This window comes from Lithobates pipiens, unplaced genomic scaffold (assembly GCF_037356315.1).
Source record: "Lithobates pipiens isolate NorthernLeopardFrog02 unplaced genomic scaffold, aLitPip1_a1.2 Scaffold_18, whole genome shotgun sequence".
NCBI classification, from domain to species: domain Eukaryota; kingdom Metazoa; phylum Chordata; class Amphibia; order Anura; family Ranidae; genus Lithobates; species Lithobates pipiens.
Window position 1 is genome coordinate 250985293 of NW_027507758.1, and position 19006 is coordinate 251004298.

The 19006-nt window shown below is 40.9% G+C and overlaps 1 protein-coding gene across 1 annotated transcript in view; it reads right to left on the minus strand.

The window, feature by feature from the left end:
• Positions 1-4232: 4232 nt before the first annotated feature.
• Positions 4233-19006, minus strand: part of PEX7 (peroxisomal biogenesis factor 7) — a 367801-nt gene continuing 353027 nt past the window's right edge. The window contains exon 10 of the mRNA XM_077486784.1: positions 4233-4561. Coding sequence (XP_077342910.1) covers positions 4490-4561 — 72 coding nt within the window. The 3' untranslated portion in view covers positions 4233-4489. The remainder of the gene's footprint in view (positions 4562-19006) is intronic.

The window sequence follows — 19006 nt, forward strand, 5'->3', positions numbered from 1 at the left end:
CCCTATGTATTGTGGACCTATACCAGTCCTTATAGAATGGCAGACTGTACCTCACTCAACCTTATGTACTGTAGTACCCTATACCTTACCAGTCCTTATAAGGACCTTTGTGGAACAAGTAGGTTGTGTGTGAGTGATTATCAGACTGTACGTCAGTCCCTATACCGATGAAGGACTGCTGCAGTATAGGGCAGCGGTCAGCAGTAGTGCACCTCAACCCTATGTATTGTGGACCTATACCAGTCCTTATAGAATAGTAGACTGTACCTCACTCAACCCTATGTACTGTAGTACCCTATACCTTACCAGTCCTTATAAGGACCTTTGTGGAACAAGTAGGTTGTGTGTGCGTGATTAGCAGACTGTACGTCAGTCTCTATACCGATGAAGGACTGCTGCAGTATAGGGCAGCGGTCAGCAGTAGTGCACCTCAACCCTATGTATTGTGGACCTATACCAGTCCTTATAGAATGGCAGACTGTACCTCACTCAACCCTATGTACTGTAGCACCCTAGACAGACCAAGTTACCAGTCCTTATAAGGACCTTTGTGGAACAAGTAGGTTGTGTGTGAGTGATTAGCAGACTGTACGTCAGTCCCTATACCGATGAAGGACTGCTGCAGTATAGGGCAGTGGTCAGCATTAGTGCACCTCAACCCTATGTATTGTGGACATATACCAGTCCTTATAGAATAGCAGACTGTACCTAACTCAACCCTATGTATTATAGCACCCTACACCAGGTTATTACCTTACCACTCCTTATAAGGACCTTTGTGGAACAAGTAGGTTGTGAATGATTAGCAGACTGCAGCAGAAGGGCAGCAGTCAAGTATAATATTCTTTCTATATTTGGAAGAAAGAATATTATACGTGTACAAGCCTATTACCATACCACTGATACCAGTCCTGAAAAGAACCTTTGTGGACCTAATATAGTAACAGCTACTGATTAAACTGACCCTCACTGCCTCACACACTGCTTCCTGCCTGTCCCTATATAAACTGACAAAACAGAGGCTACTGGAACAATAACTGGAATAGCACTTTTGTGGACCCGATAGTAACAGCTAATGACTAAACTGACTGTCCCTACAGCAGACACACCGTCCTGTCCCTTTCTCTAAACTGACAAAAGACACTCAGGCTGCTGCAACAATCAGTAGCACAGCAAACCTATATCCTGAACTACACCTAACACCTATACCAGTCCTGAAAATAACTTTTGTGTACCAAATAGCTAGCGATTTGGGTCACTGCAATCTCTCCCTGCTCCACACAGCAATCTCTCTCTATAGTGACAGAAGAAAGAATGTAAAATGGCTGCCGGATCGGGTGTATTTATAAGTTAGGGGGAACGTCCAAGTGTCCATGTGCTGTAATGTCTCAATTGGCTGTCCTGTACCCCATGATGGATGTGTCATCATAGGTCAAAGTTCTTTTACACAGAAAACACGGAAGTCCACCGGGCGAACAGCGGCAATAGTCCGCCGATCGGGCGAATCGCGAACAGCCAAAATTCGCCACGAAACGACCGCCGGGCGAACCGTTCGGCCATCACTACTCCTTGCCCAGCCTGTCAGTTTAAGTGGATGGCCATGTCTTGGTAGGTTTGCAGTTGTGCCATACTCTTGCCATTTTCAGATGATTGATTGAACAGTGCTCCGTGAGATGTTCAAAGCTTGGGATATATGTTTATAATCTAGCTCTGCTTTAAACTTCTCAACAACTTTATCCCTGACCTGTCTGGTGTGTTCCTTGGCCTTCATGATGCTGCTTGTTCATGAATATTCTCAACAAATGAATATTCAACAAACAGCTGTATTTATACTGAGATTAAATTACACACAGGTGGACTCTATTTACTATTTAGCACTCAAGCAGGCTCTTGCACTACATAATTGGAAGGTAAATTTAAATAAATTGAATAAGAAAATTGTATACCCAGCTTAAGGCAGAGTGGGTTTTGTAATGAACAATGCTGCATAGTGGGGCTTGTACACAGCATCAATGCAGAATGGGGTTTGTACTGAGCACTAAAGCAAATTAGGTTTTGTACTGAACAACACTGCATAGTGGGTCTTGTTCTGCACACTAATCCAGAGTGGATCTTGCAATGAACTCGGATGCATAGTGGGATCTATACTGAGCAGTAATGCAGAATGGGTTTGCGCAATGTACACCAATGCAGAGTGAGTTTTACAGAAAACCAATGGACAGTTAAGAGTTTTGCACTGAACACAATACAAAAGTATAAGGTTTATTATTATTTTTTCACAATATTTTATTAGTAGAAAAAAAAGAGTGTAGGTTTACAAGATTATTGAACAGAGTGTTGGAGAAACATGTTGATAGTTACAATCAATGGTAAAACATTTGTGATCAGAACAAACGCGAGTATATAATTGTCAAAAGTCAAGTCTAAAAGTCGATAGAACAAGTATTAATTAAGACATAGGGTCTGGTTGTGTTGGATCCGGTAACGTTCGTTGCCAACTGTAAAAACAAGCCTTCTGTCTAGTGCTAGATTGGTTTGGGGTGTGTATCTTGTATAGAATTGGATGTTTAAGAGTTGGTATAATAAGTATGGTCATTAATTGTGGTATTTCATCCATGCAGCCCATGACTCGATCTGGTAAATTTTCGGTGTTTCATGAGCTAGAGCTCTAATAGTTGCATAATATGTTGGTGAAGATGTAAACCATAAGACCCCTTTCACACTGCCGCACCCATAGTGTTGGTGGTAAAACGCCACTATTTTTAGCGGCGTTTTACAGTCGGATTTGCAGCGCATTTCGGCTGCTAGCAGGGTGCTTTTACCCCCCACTAGCGGCTGAGAAAGGGTTAAAACTGCCCACAATACGCCACAATGGTGGCGTTTTGCTGGCGATATTGCAGCGCTGCCCCATTGATTTCAATGGGGAACAGTTGTGGAGGAGCTGTAAACACACCGCTCCTTCACCGCTCCAAAGAAGCTGCTGGCAGGACTTTTCCTGTGACGTCCTGCCAGCGCACCGCTGTAGTGTGAAAGCCCTTGGGCTTTCACACTGGAATGAATGGAGCAGCAGTTTGAGGGCGGATTGCAGGCACTATTTCTAACGCTATAGTGCCTGCAAAACGCCCTCGGTGTGAAAGGGGTCTTAGAGAGAAAGAAGAGAAAATGAGTAAAGGAGGGGTGGGGAGTGGGGGGGCATGGCAGTATGGCAGGTAAAATAATCTGCCAACTGCTGCCAAAACTTGATGAAATACGGATAGAACAGCCAAGTCTCAAAGTTTTAGACATGTACTTTAAATATCATGAGAGGGGTCCTCCCTCACTCTTCCCTTGTTTAAGCTTTATTATTGTATCCACAATTTGCTGATCACACTAACATTCTGTAAACTATAAATTTATAAATGACTACAGGGGTTCTCTGACACCTGACATTTTTTTTTTTTCAAGGGTTCCTCCAGGGTAAAAAGGTTGAGAAAGGCTGCTGTAAAGGAATACCCTGTGAATTATTTAAAGGAGATTAGAACTGACACTAAGAAATATTGCTATTCAAAAGCAAAAAAAAAAAATTACATGGAAAAAAAAGCACATCAATTTTGCATATAAAAATGCTACTTTGCTAAACTAAAAGACCATGCCACTGTCTAAGGGACTTCAATTTGTGAAAACTCATTAAAAAGAGTTTATAAAAATCATTCAGAAACTTATGTCAAAAGGTGTCATCCTCTTTTACTTGCAGATGCATTAGCGCTGAATGAAAAAGGTCAGAAGAAACAGCTTATTACAATGAATGACATTATCTGTCCATCATCACATTACACTCCCGCCCACAAACCATCATAATCACAGATCTGCAGAGACACGCGCCCTAAATTTGTTTGCATTTACCAAATTAGGAGTGAGTTCAGAACCAACCCATTGCTGTGATCTATTTGGTTTAATTCATTATTTGAGAAAAACTGGCGCATTGAAGAACCCTTTTAGTGTGCAGAACAAGGCCAAATGTAGACTAGTCCACCTACACTAAGTCATGTGGGTGTAAACTATACAATGAAAATTTCATAGGACAAAAATAAAAGAACATTGTTAAAGCAGGTAATTATTCATGATATAACGATTCATAAATGTCTTCCTGAATGCCTTGAAATAGTCAGAGGATCTGCCAATATAATGCAAAAAGGAAAACGTGTGGCTATCGATTATATCCCATCAAATCAAATAGCTTCAGGATAACCCGGGACATTTACTAGTTTATTTATTTATTTTCCATATAAATCAACACAATCTTACCTATTGCATTGAAAAAATGCAATTCTTTACATAATACAAAGTTTTTATTATAATTCAGATACATTTAGACACTTAAGGCTTTCTGACTATCAGTAGTCATATTCAAACTAAACACACATTGAAAAACATGACTGGCTAAAATAATGTCACATCAAGTTTGCAATCATTTTCTACCTAGAGGTTTTTCTCCTTTCTGCATAAACGATCATTGCTGAGGGACTGAAAGACAGGACGGGGTATACACTTTCACAGTTTCATCCCACGCACAGTCTGCTACCTGTAGGAGAGAAAAAAGAGGCCATTTAAGTATAATGTGGTAGTCAAGAGAATAACATCAGACTACAGAAAGGCAAAGAAACATTTTACCGCAGAATATTTACTATTTTATTGTGCTTCAAATAATTAGAAAAACAAAATGTCTCCTTCCTTGGTGATTCATGTAGTCATACATGTACATGGCATTTTGATACAAATTGGTAGGCATCTGCTATTAGCCTGGAAGCACGAGTTCTGCTGATGGCATATTGTATTCTGACAGATGTCAGTGGCTGTCAGAATACCATTTCAGCTGTCAATTTTCTGCCTGACTCCTTCAATTTTTTAATCATAAGTTTTCAAGCGACAGGGGGCCAGACAGGGCCACCCACAAAGTGAATTCAGACAATGTATGGCCAGCTTAAGACTAAGACATTGGGGCAAGGGGTTAATCGTATGCAAACCCAAGAACAAACATTTATTATATGGAAGTATACCAGTCCTTGGATGTATTGGCTTTTTTCAGACTTTATTTTCACCTAGTGATCTTGCCAATAACACACTTTCTGTCCTAGGCTGACAATGCCCACAAACTGTACTATATTCTATGGAGCAGCACTGTCAACCTAGAACTGGACTACAAATATCTCACCCTCTGGCCAGAAGCAAATTTAAAGATGAAGGATTCTGACTTTTCTCTGACTTGCACTTGTTGCCAGGACTGTATTTCCCACAATACATAATGAGCAGGGAACCTACAGTTTTTCCAGGGGGCCCTTCACAGCCTGTAATATACCTTTTTTTATTCTGACAGTTAGGATTGGTATACAGCATGTAATTCTTCTCTCAGATTTTGACTGACAGCTGAAACTGCTAATCAGAAGTCAAAAGGTGGGGTTACATTCCGTACACCATTATTTCCATTAGACTGGAGATGATGTTCCTTGCAGGACGGAAGAACACCAGGCTCCATTCTACCTGCAAGAAATTGCAGCACTATCTGAGTAGCATGGATACACTTCGGGCCCTTGTCAAGTGTCCTATCTGCTAGTGGATGGACTCCTGGACACCTGCCAAGCCATAGAAGGTGGAGAACGATGGTAAATCTGTCATCTGTAAATTATTATTTTTATGTTTCACTTGCTTACCCACTGCACATCTGGAGAATTATATTTAATTTTTCACATGTTAAAATTACTTATACACCCCAAACAATTATGTACTGTATTTTCTGAAAGTAGGTGCCCTATAGAATAAAATGGTGGCAGTTGCAATTGTGAGCTCTGAGGAAGTGGATGCATTTCTGAAACATTCCTCTCCCAATATCGCCAACAGTCTGGTCTCTCAATGCAGCAAAACCTAACAAGTGTGTTCCAATGTACGTATGTGTGCCTGTGAGCATTTGTGTGTGCTTGCCACACAATGGGTTGCTTTTTATTAATATTTTAAAATGTTAAGACTTTTTTTTTTTTTAAACTTTACTGCTTTCACAAGGGGGCTAAGAAGCCCACTCTGTATTAGTATTGGCAGGTTCTCTTCATAGGTCTATTAGACCCCTAATGCCTTTCCTCAGTTCTACTTCGGGCTAATTTAGCACAGGAATGTGCTTGATCGTCTATTTACCTGTATTTCGACCGGGATTCTAATATCTCTGAACCTGGAAATCCTAAGAGCTAAGTGCTTCTGGGTTAATTTATCACAGGGTAGATTGGAATGCAACAAATCTGCAGAGAATTCAACTGTATCATTAGCTCAAAACTTGTAGTCCATGCAATCATTACTTCATGATACCACTATTTTATAAATGAATACATCACTGCAAATGCCCATATACTACAGAAAATAAATAAAATAAAGATTTCCTTACAGCTGGATTTACACCACTTGTATTGTGTTTAAAGTGCATTAAAAGCACTTGAATTGACAAGTATTTTTTTCCTAGTAGGAACCAAAATACTTAATTTCATTTTCTCTTAACATATTTCCCAGCAAGTTGTAATGTGTTGTGCTGCATTTTCACCCACCGCACACCCATATGTGTTGTGAATTGGCCCTTAAAAAAGCAAACCTGTGCTTTGCCCATTTACTTACAGATCAAGGACATGCGGTGAGGTCAGTGGCTGGTGAGGCACTGGCTAGTATCAGAACACAGGTTACATACGCCACAAACGTTAAATAATAACAATAGCAATAATTCTAGCACTGGACCTCCTCTCTAACTCTAAACATGTAAACATATAACCTGTAAACATTTTTAAAGCATCGTCTATGTAGATTTTTAAGTGCTGCGCCATTCCAGAAGTGTGCACAATTTTAAAGCGTTACAGGTTAAGTATCTATTTACTCTGCATAACATGATCTTTTACAGTATAGAAAAAAAAAATCTGGATAAAATTATTTATTTTTTATTCATGAAAAAGTTTCTTAAAAAAAAAAAAAGAAAAACGCGTTTGAACAATTGCTAATTTTCTAGCAAAAAAAAATATGATTTTTACATGCAGGAGAGAAGTGTCTGAATTGGCCTGGGTGGCAAGTGGTTAATTCCCATAAGTAATATACAAATAATTATTATATATTATTTTTAAAGTAATTTACTATATTTTCCAAAAACTGTACTCAAGCAGGTGGCTTGATGGACAAATTACTGAAATTTGAAGTTTTAACTTCAAACCAGTAATTTCACAGTAAATAGATAAATAATAAATTATCTCATAACATATAGCATAATAATATGTTATTTAGCTACAGTACCTTTTTAACAGCAATGGATTCTCCCTCTTAGCTGTGTGAAAAAAAAACATGGGATTATGGGTAAATCTTATACCCATAAACACATGTTTTTTCCTTGTAGTTAAGAGGGCTGGGCTGGAAGGGAGCATTTTTCTTTTAAACACGTTCCCTTCCATGACACTGCAGTGAGAGGACAGCCTCCACTGCAGCATTTTTATTGGACAGCTTGTTTCAATGGTGCTTTACCACTGGTCCAAGGCTCCAAGCTGTCCATTGAGCTCAGTGACGAGAAGTGAGAGGCACTGTGAGCTCCTCCTCTCAGTCTGCTACAAACAGAGTGTGCCATCTTGTATTTAAACTGGCTGCTCTGTATGTAGCTTCTGACAGGCTGCGCAAGGAGCCCTGTATCTCCGGAACCATAGACGAAAGGAGACCAAAATTTCGACCAGGGGTGGGGTAGGACTTCAGCTACATACCCCATATATATATCTTTGTGACCCAAGGTCACATGACCCACAAAGCTCGGTCATTTTTGTCTATGATCATGGCAAGTGAGGCTCTGCCTCACCTGCCTCCCCTGACTGCACACCCCTGTTACAGACCCTGTGTATGCTCCAAGGCACTGTGGCAGGTGCTTACACAAAGCAAAGGCATTTCCTTGTGACAGCACTGGAGTCTATTGATAAGCTCAGAAATCCATCACTGCATCATTAAATGAAAGGGAAAAGGCCACATTCTACAAGCATACCTAGAGATACCAGTCATTTTACATCACACCAGCAGACAAAGGGGAAGTGAAAGGTAAGGTGAGCATAAGCAGCAGTGATCAGAAGACAAAGAAGGTTGAAGGTCTTACAATCTATTACGGTATATGCAAGTATACAGAGGGCAGAGGACTTTACATTCTATTTGTAAATGGGGGGGGGGGGGGGGGGGATAAAAAAGAAAACTTCAGAGACTACACAATAGGGTATAAGGGATCCAGTAGATGATTTTACTATATTTTATGGTATAGGTGGAAGGACAGAGAAGGTTGAAGATCTTACAATCTAATAGGGTATAAGGGAGGATATAGAAGGTGGAGGAGCTAACACTCTATTAGGGGATAAGTCAATTTTGTTATGAGATAAGAGATGACAGAGTAGGCGAAGAGCTCACAATCTATTAGGGCATGGGGGAGAGTATAAAAGGTGCAAGCACTTACAACCTATCAAGGTAAAGGCAGGCTATGGAAAGAGGAGGAACTTTCAATCTATTACAGTTGTAAAGGAGTATTTGGTACTTTGAGTATTATTTATTATAGAGCTTTAGAGCATAAAATGATGATGCCAAACTTTTAAGACCTTGTAAGGAGGGGGCCTAGGTTTTTTGTTAACCGGCCTAGGGCCATGTTTGTTCATAAATTGGCTCTGCTTTTTGCTTGCTGTTGCAGTAAAGAAGACCATTTATTCTGAATGGGTTGTCAATGCACTGCAACAGATTTTTTTTAATTGAGGAACACATCATCATGTTAAGGTTACAAAGAATGAATGTGAATGCGTGAACTACAAGCTCTTTCTTCCACTGCAGAAGACAGCTTGTAGTTCTCAATGAATTATGAGCGAGCTAATCAGCACCTTGTAGTTCACAGACTCTTTCCCAAGCTAGGTAACTGTCTGCCTGTACAGGCAGAGGTATGTTCTAAGTGTCTGCAGGAGCCTGACATTGCATCGATCAATTAATCACTGGTACAATGCTTTGCAGGTTCCAGTACAAAAAAATTATAAATGTACTTTTTTTGGCCTGCAAAATCATGAAACTGTAACTCAGGACTTGGAACATGAGAAAGGACACAATTTTGGTAATGTGGATAACGTCCAAAGAGCCACTACTCAGGCTCTGAATGCCATCCCACTTAAAGACTTCCAGGGATGCTATGAGGAATGAAAAAAATGCTGGGAGCGTTGTGTATACTCACATGGTGCATACTTTGAAGAAGACACTGGGGTTCATTTACTAAAACTGGAGCGTACAGAATCTGGTGCAGCTCTGCACAGAAACCAGCTTCCAAGTTTAATTGCCAGGTTTTAACAACCCCACACCATAATCCCCCCTCCACCATAAGATTTTTACTGGTGCACAAAGCAAGGTCCATAAAGACATGGATGAGCGAGTTTAGGGTAGAGGAACTTGACTGGCCTGCACAGAGTCCTGACCTCAACCTGAAAGAACATCATTTATCATTCAGCAAGGAGTCTGAGCTTTGCTCTAGCTCGGACTCCCAGGGGGAGATTGATCCACTGCAGAGAGGCTGCTGCTTTCCCATAAACAGCAGCAGTCCCTCTTTGCAGCATGGCCATGGGGGACAAGGCTGTTTTATTTTGTCTGTGACTGCTTTACCATCTGTGGGGGACAGGTTGTTTTTCTATGTCTGCCATTGTACAATAACACGACTGTGATCATGTGCCATTTTACTGCTTCTTTAATCTATTAATAGTGTTTTACAGTATTCAACTGTACTTTTAAGATTTAGATAAGGTGGCGCTGTAACTTACAAGACTGAGGAAAAAACATCACACTATACCCAATAGTATATACGTTTCTTGGAAATTTCTATTTTGACTGGAGGGGATTTTCCTTGAGTTTTCATACATATATATGCAGAAGCTCATTATGATTGTGATTATGATAGAGTTATTTATACATCATATTACCTTACATATTACCTTTTGTACCACCATCCCCTCCCTTTAGAATGTAAGCTCTACGAGCACGGCCCTCCTGTACCTTTTGTATTGTACTGTAATTGTGTTGTCCCCCCTTATACATTGTAAAGCGCTGCGTAAACTGTTGGCGCTATATAAATTGTGTATAATAATATAATAATCATAATGCACAGAAAATCCAATAATATTGTATCCCTTTTAGGATTAAGACCTTTTTTTAATACAGCCTTTCTTCTGTCTGAATTTTACATGCCACTAGAATTACTCAAGCAGATAGCAAGTGATTGACTAATGAATCAATTCACTGATCTCCTTAGATTAACAAACCATCTGAATAGCTTTGTGGGTAATGAGGTGAAATTGACAACTGACTTCACCTCACATACAGTACTTATATTGATAGATGTGCTATATACCTCACAGTACAGGCTATTGACTAGATAAAGGCTATAATCTATGGTGTCACAGCGTTGGTTATCACCCAATTGGTATTCATTGTTAATACAAAGGCTCTATTATTACCTACATACTAAGCACTATCAATCAATTGTAGATCCCAAAAAACAAGTAACGTGTTAGAATAATGAAAAAAAGCTGTGAAAAAGCTGCTATATTTAGTCAGCAAATTCTTGGATGTGTACTAAGGAGCGCTTGGTACAAATGTTCATCTCACTTTAAGTTTTTGGAACATATAATGCGATTTGGGGAGAAAAAGTCTCCCCATTTTTCAGGGCTTAAGCACTCTATGTGAATAAAATAGGATTTTTAAAACAGTTTACCTGTAAAATCATTTTCTTGGAGTACATCATAGGACACAGAGCCTCAAGTATTTACTTAGTGGGTTATGGGCCTACCTTCAGGTGTTGACACTGGTATAACCAATACAGGAAGTTGACTTCCCTATATAACCCCTCCTCCTTCCAGGATTACCTCAGTTTTTGTAGCCAAGCAATATAAGCAATATACTCTCACCCCATAAAACAGAGGGGCAGGACCTCTGTGTCCTATGATGTTCTCCAAGAAAAGGATTTTACAGGTAAGCGGTTTTAAAAATCCTATTTTCTTTATCGTACATCATAGGACACAGTGCCTCAAGTATTTACTTAGTGGGATGTCCCATAGCAATGCTACTTGAGGGGAGGGAGGCACAACCCATAGGGCAACCCCAGACCTGAGCACTTCATACTGCTGCCTGCAGGCGATATCCTCATTCCATCTTACATCCACTTGATAAAATTTTGCAAATGTATGTACTGAAGATCAAGTCGCGGCCTTGCAGATCTGAGACATGGAGGCCTGCTGACGCACTGCCAAGAAGCACCAACCGCTCTGGTAGAGTGCGCCTTAACTTGAAAAGGGGGAATCTTTCCCTTTAAATCATACGTTTGAACTATAACTTGCCGAATCCACTTAGCGACAGTGGATTTTGATGCTGCCTGTCATCTTTTAGGACCCTCTGGCAGAATAAATAAGATATCAGTCTTACGAATCTGAGCAGTTTTCTTCAAATAAATCTTCACTGCTCTCACTACATCAAGACAATGTAGTGACTTTTCTTCCCTGGAAGCTGGTCTTGGGAAAAACTAAGGCAGGATAATATCTTCATTCAGATGAAAGCCTGAAACCACCTTTGGCAAAAAATCTGGACAAGGGCGTAACACCACCCTGTCCTCATGAATAATAAAATATGGCTCCTTACAAGAAAGAGCAGCCAATTCTGACACCCTCCTTGCCGAGGATATAGCAACCAAAAATATCAGCTTCCTTGTCAAAAGGACTAAAGGAATATGCTGTAAGGGTTCGAATGACTGTTTTTGTAACACGGACAAGAGCTTAAGGGTGATTTAACTGGCGGATTAATCCGCAGCACTCCTTGCATGAAACCCCGGACTAAAGAATGCGTAGCAAGCAGTCTTTTAAATAAAATTGATAAGGCTGAGACTTGGCCCTTAATAGTACTCAGGGCCAACTTCATATCTATGCCTAACTGTAGAAAGGCAAGAATTCTGCCTATAATATATCTCCGAGGGTGCCAACCCTTGGATTTATACCAAGAAACATAAGCCTTCCAGACTCTATAATATATAGCTCTAGAAGCTGGCTTCCTAGCATTAATCAAAGTAGAGATAACTGACCTGGAAAGCCCATGTTTCTTCAGAATGTGGGTCTCAATAGCCAAGCCGTTAAATTTAGCGTTCGTAAAGTAGCATGGAATATCGGCCCCTGAGATAGCAGCTCTGGCCTAAGCGGGAGGGGCCATGGACCCTCCACTGCCATCTTTATGATCTCTGTGTACTATGACCTTCAGGGCCATGCTGGTGCTACCAGTATCACTGACTTTCTTTCCAGCTTGATCCTGCAAAGAAGTCGTGGCAGCAACTGAATCAGGGGAAATGCATAGATCAGTGAGAACTGATCCCACGGGGTCACCAACGCATCTGTTCCATATGCGAGTGGGTCCCTTGTCCTGGACACAAAGTTGACTATCTTCATGTTGAATCTGGATGCCAGAAGATCTACTTTCCGGAGTCCCCCATCTTTGGCAAACAGCCCGAAAACACTTCGGTGTGAAGAGACCATTCCCCCGGGAATAACTGCTGGTGACTTAGATAGTCCGCCTGCCAATTCTTTACTGTCGGAATGAAAACTGCCGATAGGCATGGGACATTCTCTTCTGCCCAAGTTAGAATCTGGTTCACCTCTCTCTGAGCTGAGAGACTTTTAGTGATTGATATATGCCACAGCCGTGGCATTGTCAGATTGGATCCTGACAGGACAATTCTCTAACCTGGAGGTCCAGGTCCTTAGAGCCAGATATACTGCCCGAATCTCTAGGATGTTGATGGGCAATGCTCTTTTGGTTCTTGACCATTGTCCCTGGACAGTCATCCTTTCTAGTACTGCTCCCCAGCCTGAAAGGCTGGCATCTGTTGTTACTATTTTCCAGATAACTGGTCTGAAGGATTTTCCCTTCAGCATGTTCCGTGATAGTAAACCACCAACTGAAGCTTTGGGACACTCTTGGGGACAGCCGCATTGGCAAATCTAAAGCTTGAATCCTTTTGTTCCAAGCAGATAGGATACTGTTTTGAAACAGTCTCAAATGGAATTGGGCATAGGGAACTGCTTCAAATGAAGCTACCATCTTCCCTAACAACCTCATACAAAGGCGAATAGAAGGATTTCTCCTTGACCCGATCATCCTCACTAGCTCCTGTATGGAGTTGATCTTTGCGGGAGGCAAGAAATTGTTTGAATGTATTTATCCAAACTATCTGACAGCAGATTCCAGTTTTTCTCCCTTTCTTTTTTTTTTTTTAAACTTTATCCCCAGCAACTGCCAGCATTGCACCAAGGTGCATAAAAAAAACACCTAGCCTTTCCCCAAAGTGTTTTGCCCTCCGCTGGGACTATACATATAGTCAGACAGCGCTGCTGAAAAGGCATCGTGTATAGGTGTGCAAATTTTTAGTCCCCTTAAAGAGACATCTTTAGGCAATATAAGATACATGAAGGAAAAAGCATAGTCTTTTCCCCTACCTTGTCCTCACTGCAGGATGCTGCTGAGACAGCAGATCCAAATGTCGCCCATCACGGCGGGCTGCGTTTAAACACGCTAAAAGACTGGGGCCCTTTTAAAAGGGGTTCCGCTCCTTTGGGCCTTGTATAGCACCCCTCAGGACAACTTTAGGAAATGTAACAAGACCAAAAAGAGTCCTGGTTCCTAGGGTCCAGCTCTCAGAGAGAAGCGTTATGGGCAAAAAAACCTTGTTCTTGAACCGAGGTCCAGGTACCATCCTATGGCCTCAGTGGCGAGGATGTATCTGTTGTGAAGGTTCTTTAAATCCATCATGGATCCCTCTAGGAGCTCTTCAGATCACATCTTCACTCGTGACCAACACCTTAGACACTGGCGGAAGGGTACTCCTGGAAGGAGGAGGGGTTATATAGGGGAGTCAACTTCCTGTATTGGTTATACCAGTGTCAACACCTGAAGGTAGGCCCATAACCCACTAAGTAAATACTTGAGGCTCTGTGTCCTATGATGTACGATAAAGAAAATAAGGATCAATTGCACTAGGGCGCCTGTGTTAAGGCCTGATGAAGACTTACATCTCGTCTGCACTGGCTGAGTTTTTTTTCCCCCGAAATGCATTGACTGTATGTGATGCCTTTAATTTTTAATGGTTCAAGAAGTCCTTCAAGTGAGATGAGAGTTTGTACTAGGAGCAAGTCAATACACATCCAAGCATTTACTGTGTAGCAGTCACTTCTTGTGTCGCTATCATATGGGTATCAACTAGGTACAGGCTAAGGCATGTTCAGGATCATAGTCCCTAGCCACTCGACCGATCCTGCCAGGAAACTGATGCTTCACATTGCCAATCATAAGCAGCGAGGCATTTTCCAGAGTGCAGCTGCACAGACTGGGAAATGCCTCACTGTCCATGATTTGCGGTCTGCAGTGTCTGCTTCTGGAGGCATTGCTCAGGTGGGTTGAGACTATGATCCCGAAGATGCCTGAGCCCATCACTAGTAGCAACCTAGGACAAGAACAAGGTCTATGTATAAACCATGAATCTCCTTCTTTGCAGAAAAATTACTTTAGGAACCGACTTTCACTTCTGTTTGTCCAGCACTATCATACATATATTAGGCTGTATTCAGGTATTATAAATAGAAATAGACCCACTTTTAAGTGCAGTAACATTAATATTTTTTAAACAAATGCAGTTCAAAACACTCACAGAAAGGTAGTGTAAAACAAGCTCATCATCCCACACAGACATGGCAGTAGGTCTCCTGTCAAGGCTCTCCTGGATCCTCACTAGCTGACCAGTAGCAGAGGGAAAGACAGATGCCAGAAGCAAGATGGCGAGCAACTTCCAGGACCAGCTTGGAGCACATGCACTTGAAGCTACGTCAGTAGGGGGCTTCTGCACATGTTCTGCTAGTTAGGATCGAGGAGAGCCACGACAAAAGACCTATCACCACGTCTGTGCGGGATGATGAGCTTGTTTTACACTACCTTTCTGTATTTTTAACTGCATTTGTTTAATAAATACTGGTGTTACTGCACTTAGAAGCACCTCTCTATTTATATTTCTCTAGAGTTTGATTCTACCTCTTTGAGTGCCCTCTGTGCATCCTCCAGCCCAGTTGTTCTTAGTCCCTTTGGATGGTAGCCCAGAGGACCAGCATATCCAGTGGTCCCATCCATACAGAAGCACCCTATATACCTCCACCTGTATTCAGGTATTGACATATGTATCGATATTGTGTTCTGGTAGACAAAGAAGAAATATACAGGATGGAATCTAGGCCCTGCTTAGGGGAAACATGAATACATATTTGACTGCTGGCCTTTTAATCTGATTTTGTCATTTTGTATACAATAAAATGTAATATTTTTATTTAACATTTTGAGTTGTGAATTTATTCCTAAGGATTTGGCACCACAAAAATCCCACTCTGTGTTCTTGTTTTGTGTTAACAACAATAATTACCATTTGTTACCGTATTGATGTTTAGAATCAGAATTTAACCTTTTTAAGACACGGTGTAGCCAACAAGTATACATGCATCCAAAACTAGTGGTGTAGCATCATCACAATGCAATCCAAATAAAGCAAAATAAAAAAAATTCATGAATTATTATCCAAATCTGGAACTGGCAAAACGTATATAAACTCAATTATAATGAAAAATAAACCCTCCACGAAATTAGATATTTCCAGAAAAGGTAATCCAACCAAGAATAACACAATATGCACCAAATACAGTATATTGCTTTAATGATTGAATTTTACCATAATACTACAAAAGACAAAACAAAAATGTATTTAAAATCAACTAAACAGCCTTTATCAGCTGAGCCAGCATAGCAGTCAATGTATAATGCCAATTGGATAGCCAGTAACAGTATCAGCATGGAATAATCCTGTAGCATACGGTAACATATTCCACCCTAACCACAAGCTGTGTAAAAAACAAGTGTGTGTGCAAACTAAATAAACCATCATGGTGTTAAGTGGTAAATCACTGGGGATCCATAGGTCCATAAATATGGTCCATGGTTAAGTAGAGTGATGCTAAAGAATCAACAGATCTGTACTGTATGGGTTGTGTAAACCACAAATTCTAAATGATATATACGCCGCCTGCCTGACTAGGCTACCAGATGACTGGAAATGATATCTGATAGTGTATGGCACCAGATTGGAGATCACAGGTCAAGCTACTTTCCATTCCATAGTTCATATTTAGTACTTTCTGTTGCTTTTAGATGTATTTTTTTTTTGAGATAGCAAACTGTCAAAGTTGTCATTCCTTGCACATAAAAAAAGCTTCTGCCACTTTCACATAAAGTGTGGTTCATTCTCTCTGCAACATTATTTTGTTCTGGATTGTATGGTACAGTAGTCTTGTTCCATATTTCTATGTTTACTCTGAGATCTTGTGCTTTTTCGGCTTTTTCGACTTGTGTATTCTATGTCATTATCTGTACAGAGTATTTAAAGCCCATCTCTGGGCAAAAAAAAGTTTTCTCTTCCTGTGGGGCTGCGCTCGCACTGCGGGGGTTAATGCTCGTTTTGTCCAGGAGAAAAGGGAAAGCCTTTTACTCACCTGATTCTCCACTCCACCCACAAACGCTGCTCCCCAATGATCCAACGGTTGGCTGTTCCCGACATCCCCATGGTCTTTAGAAACTGCTCTGGGCTTGATGACATCAGGAGCAGCTCACCACTCAAAATCGCTAGAGTGCGATGGGTGCAAGAGCTGCAGGGACCAGTCTTGTGTGGGGGTAATCAGGTAAGTATGTCTCCCTTCATCTCTCCTCTAGGCAAATATGAGCAAATAACCATTGTAGTGTGGGCACAGCCCCACTGAAAGGGAATTTTTTTTTTGCCTGAAGTTCAGCTTTAAGATATTTTGTCAGATGTGTTGCTCACTGGGGCAAGATATTGTTCATTGTTCACCTGGAACTTCATCTTTTTATCAGGTATAGCACAGTATACCCTGAGCAGTCATCAAAGATTGTTTTCTTTCCTGGAGTCTAAGCTTTCATAGGTTAGCATACAGTGGATCTATGGGAATTATTTCCAGAGGTTGTCAAGCTGTGCTGTTGCTCTTTTTTGGAAATGTTTTCTTGATCATTTTTTCCTTTATGTACACATCATAATTTGACTGCATGGGTCAATTAATATCCCACTGGCATGCTGATTTTCAGCTAGCTTCTTTATAACTTCAGGATTCCTGTGTTCAAGGTAACAGTGCCAAGTGTGAATACAGGTCAAATGTTTTCTTCTTTGCCAGTGATAACCACTTCACCGCACTTCAGAAAATGCAGTTAATTTGTGAGTTTTTCCTTTATAGAGTATGTGGCTTCCATTTATGATAATACAGCTGTTATCTCTGAATATAACTATATATCCTTGATTGGTGAGCTTCTTCACTGACAGGTGGTTACTTTCAAGAGTTGAAACGATTTGGAATAGAGAGTAGTGAAGCTAACCTTCTCCAATTTCTTCTGCCTATTAGCTTCTGAAATTCTTTCTGTCATGCTTTGATAAAGTTTAGTAAAGTAATTTTTGCCATATATCCTCCAGAGTCAATGTGCCAGGTGAAAAACAATGATGAGCTCTCTTTGGATTGAAAGGCACAAGTCAGTATCTGAAATGTCTTCATGTTTTTCAAAATGTCTTTCAAATTCTGCAGATTGCTTTTAAGTGACCTGTCTTGCACACAAAATATTCACTATTGCGGTCGTTGATTCTTAATACATTATACTTTTACTTATATTCATCCCCAAGCTTTCCTTTAAGATATCACATGGTAAGCTTGTTCATTTGGAAGATCTATAACCAGTGTATCACAGCTGGCTGGGGAACCACTGAGTAGCAGTGCTGCTATATTAAAGTTTTTAATTCTTCTCTCATAGCTCGCGGATGTTCCATCATTTCTAAGCTACATCACATTTAGTCCAGCCTATGTTAGCCATTCATCAACATAGTCTGGTACAGCTTTCTAATTAAAGCAGAGCTCCATCCAAAAAAGGGAAGCTCTGCTTGTCTGCCTCCACCCCCTCCCTCCACTGCTTGCCACATTTGGCTTCTTTGGGGGGCAGGCACATGGCTTTGGCAGGTACCCGCTCCCACTCCTGGCTGAGTTTGCCAAGGTGAACTCAGGCACAAGTTTGGCCTCCCTCCTCCTTCCCCTGCAGCCAGCCCAATGAGAGAGCACAGCATGCTTCGTACATGCTCAGTAGGAGAACGGCTGTGAAGCCACAAGGCTTCACTGCTGGTTTCCCTTAGTGGCGGTGGCAGCACCTGATAGCCGATTGAAAAATACGCTCCAGTCAAGACACTGATGGATTCCTGGACAGGTAAGTAACCTAATATTAGACATTAATAAACAGTATTTGTAGCTCCTGACTTTTTTTTTCCTGCAGGAGCCTGGAGCTCCTCTTTAAGTACAGTTTATTGCTAAGATTTGCACTCATTTTTATTTTTGCAATTTCCCACTTGCATATGTGCACAACATGGTCATCTATGCTGAGGGATATTTTACTGGTAAATTCAGCTGATTTGCATTTTTTTTTTTTATAAAGCAATCACTTTCAGTCCTAAAGATATTACATTGTTTAAGCTTTTGAAGCAAAGCTCTTCTCCTATTTGGTGTGCCTCCAACCACTAATACCCAACCACTAATATCCAACCCCTCCCCAGAGACGCATTGCTTCCTTCTGCTGCTGGTCATCTGTGTTGAGTGCTTCTGAGCACTTACTGTGTTGTCCAGGGCGTCATGGACCAAATCTTATTGGCGAGTTATCACAATGCCCTGGGATTATAATACTGCTTAAAGAATGGTGTTCATGTATTATTATTAAGTAATGACCACCCACAGCAGAAATTAAAGGAGGAAGAGCACCCTGTGCATCATGTAACCCAAAAGAGAAGCCAACAGGATAAAAGGGGGGGGGGGGGGTTGAGCTTTGTGAATAACCCGAAGTTGGACATTAAAAGTACATT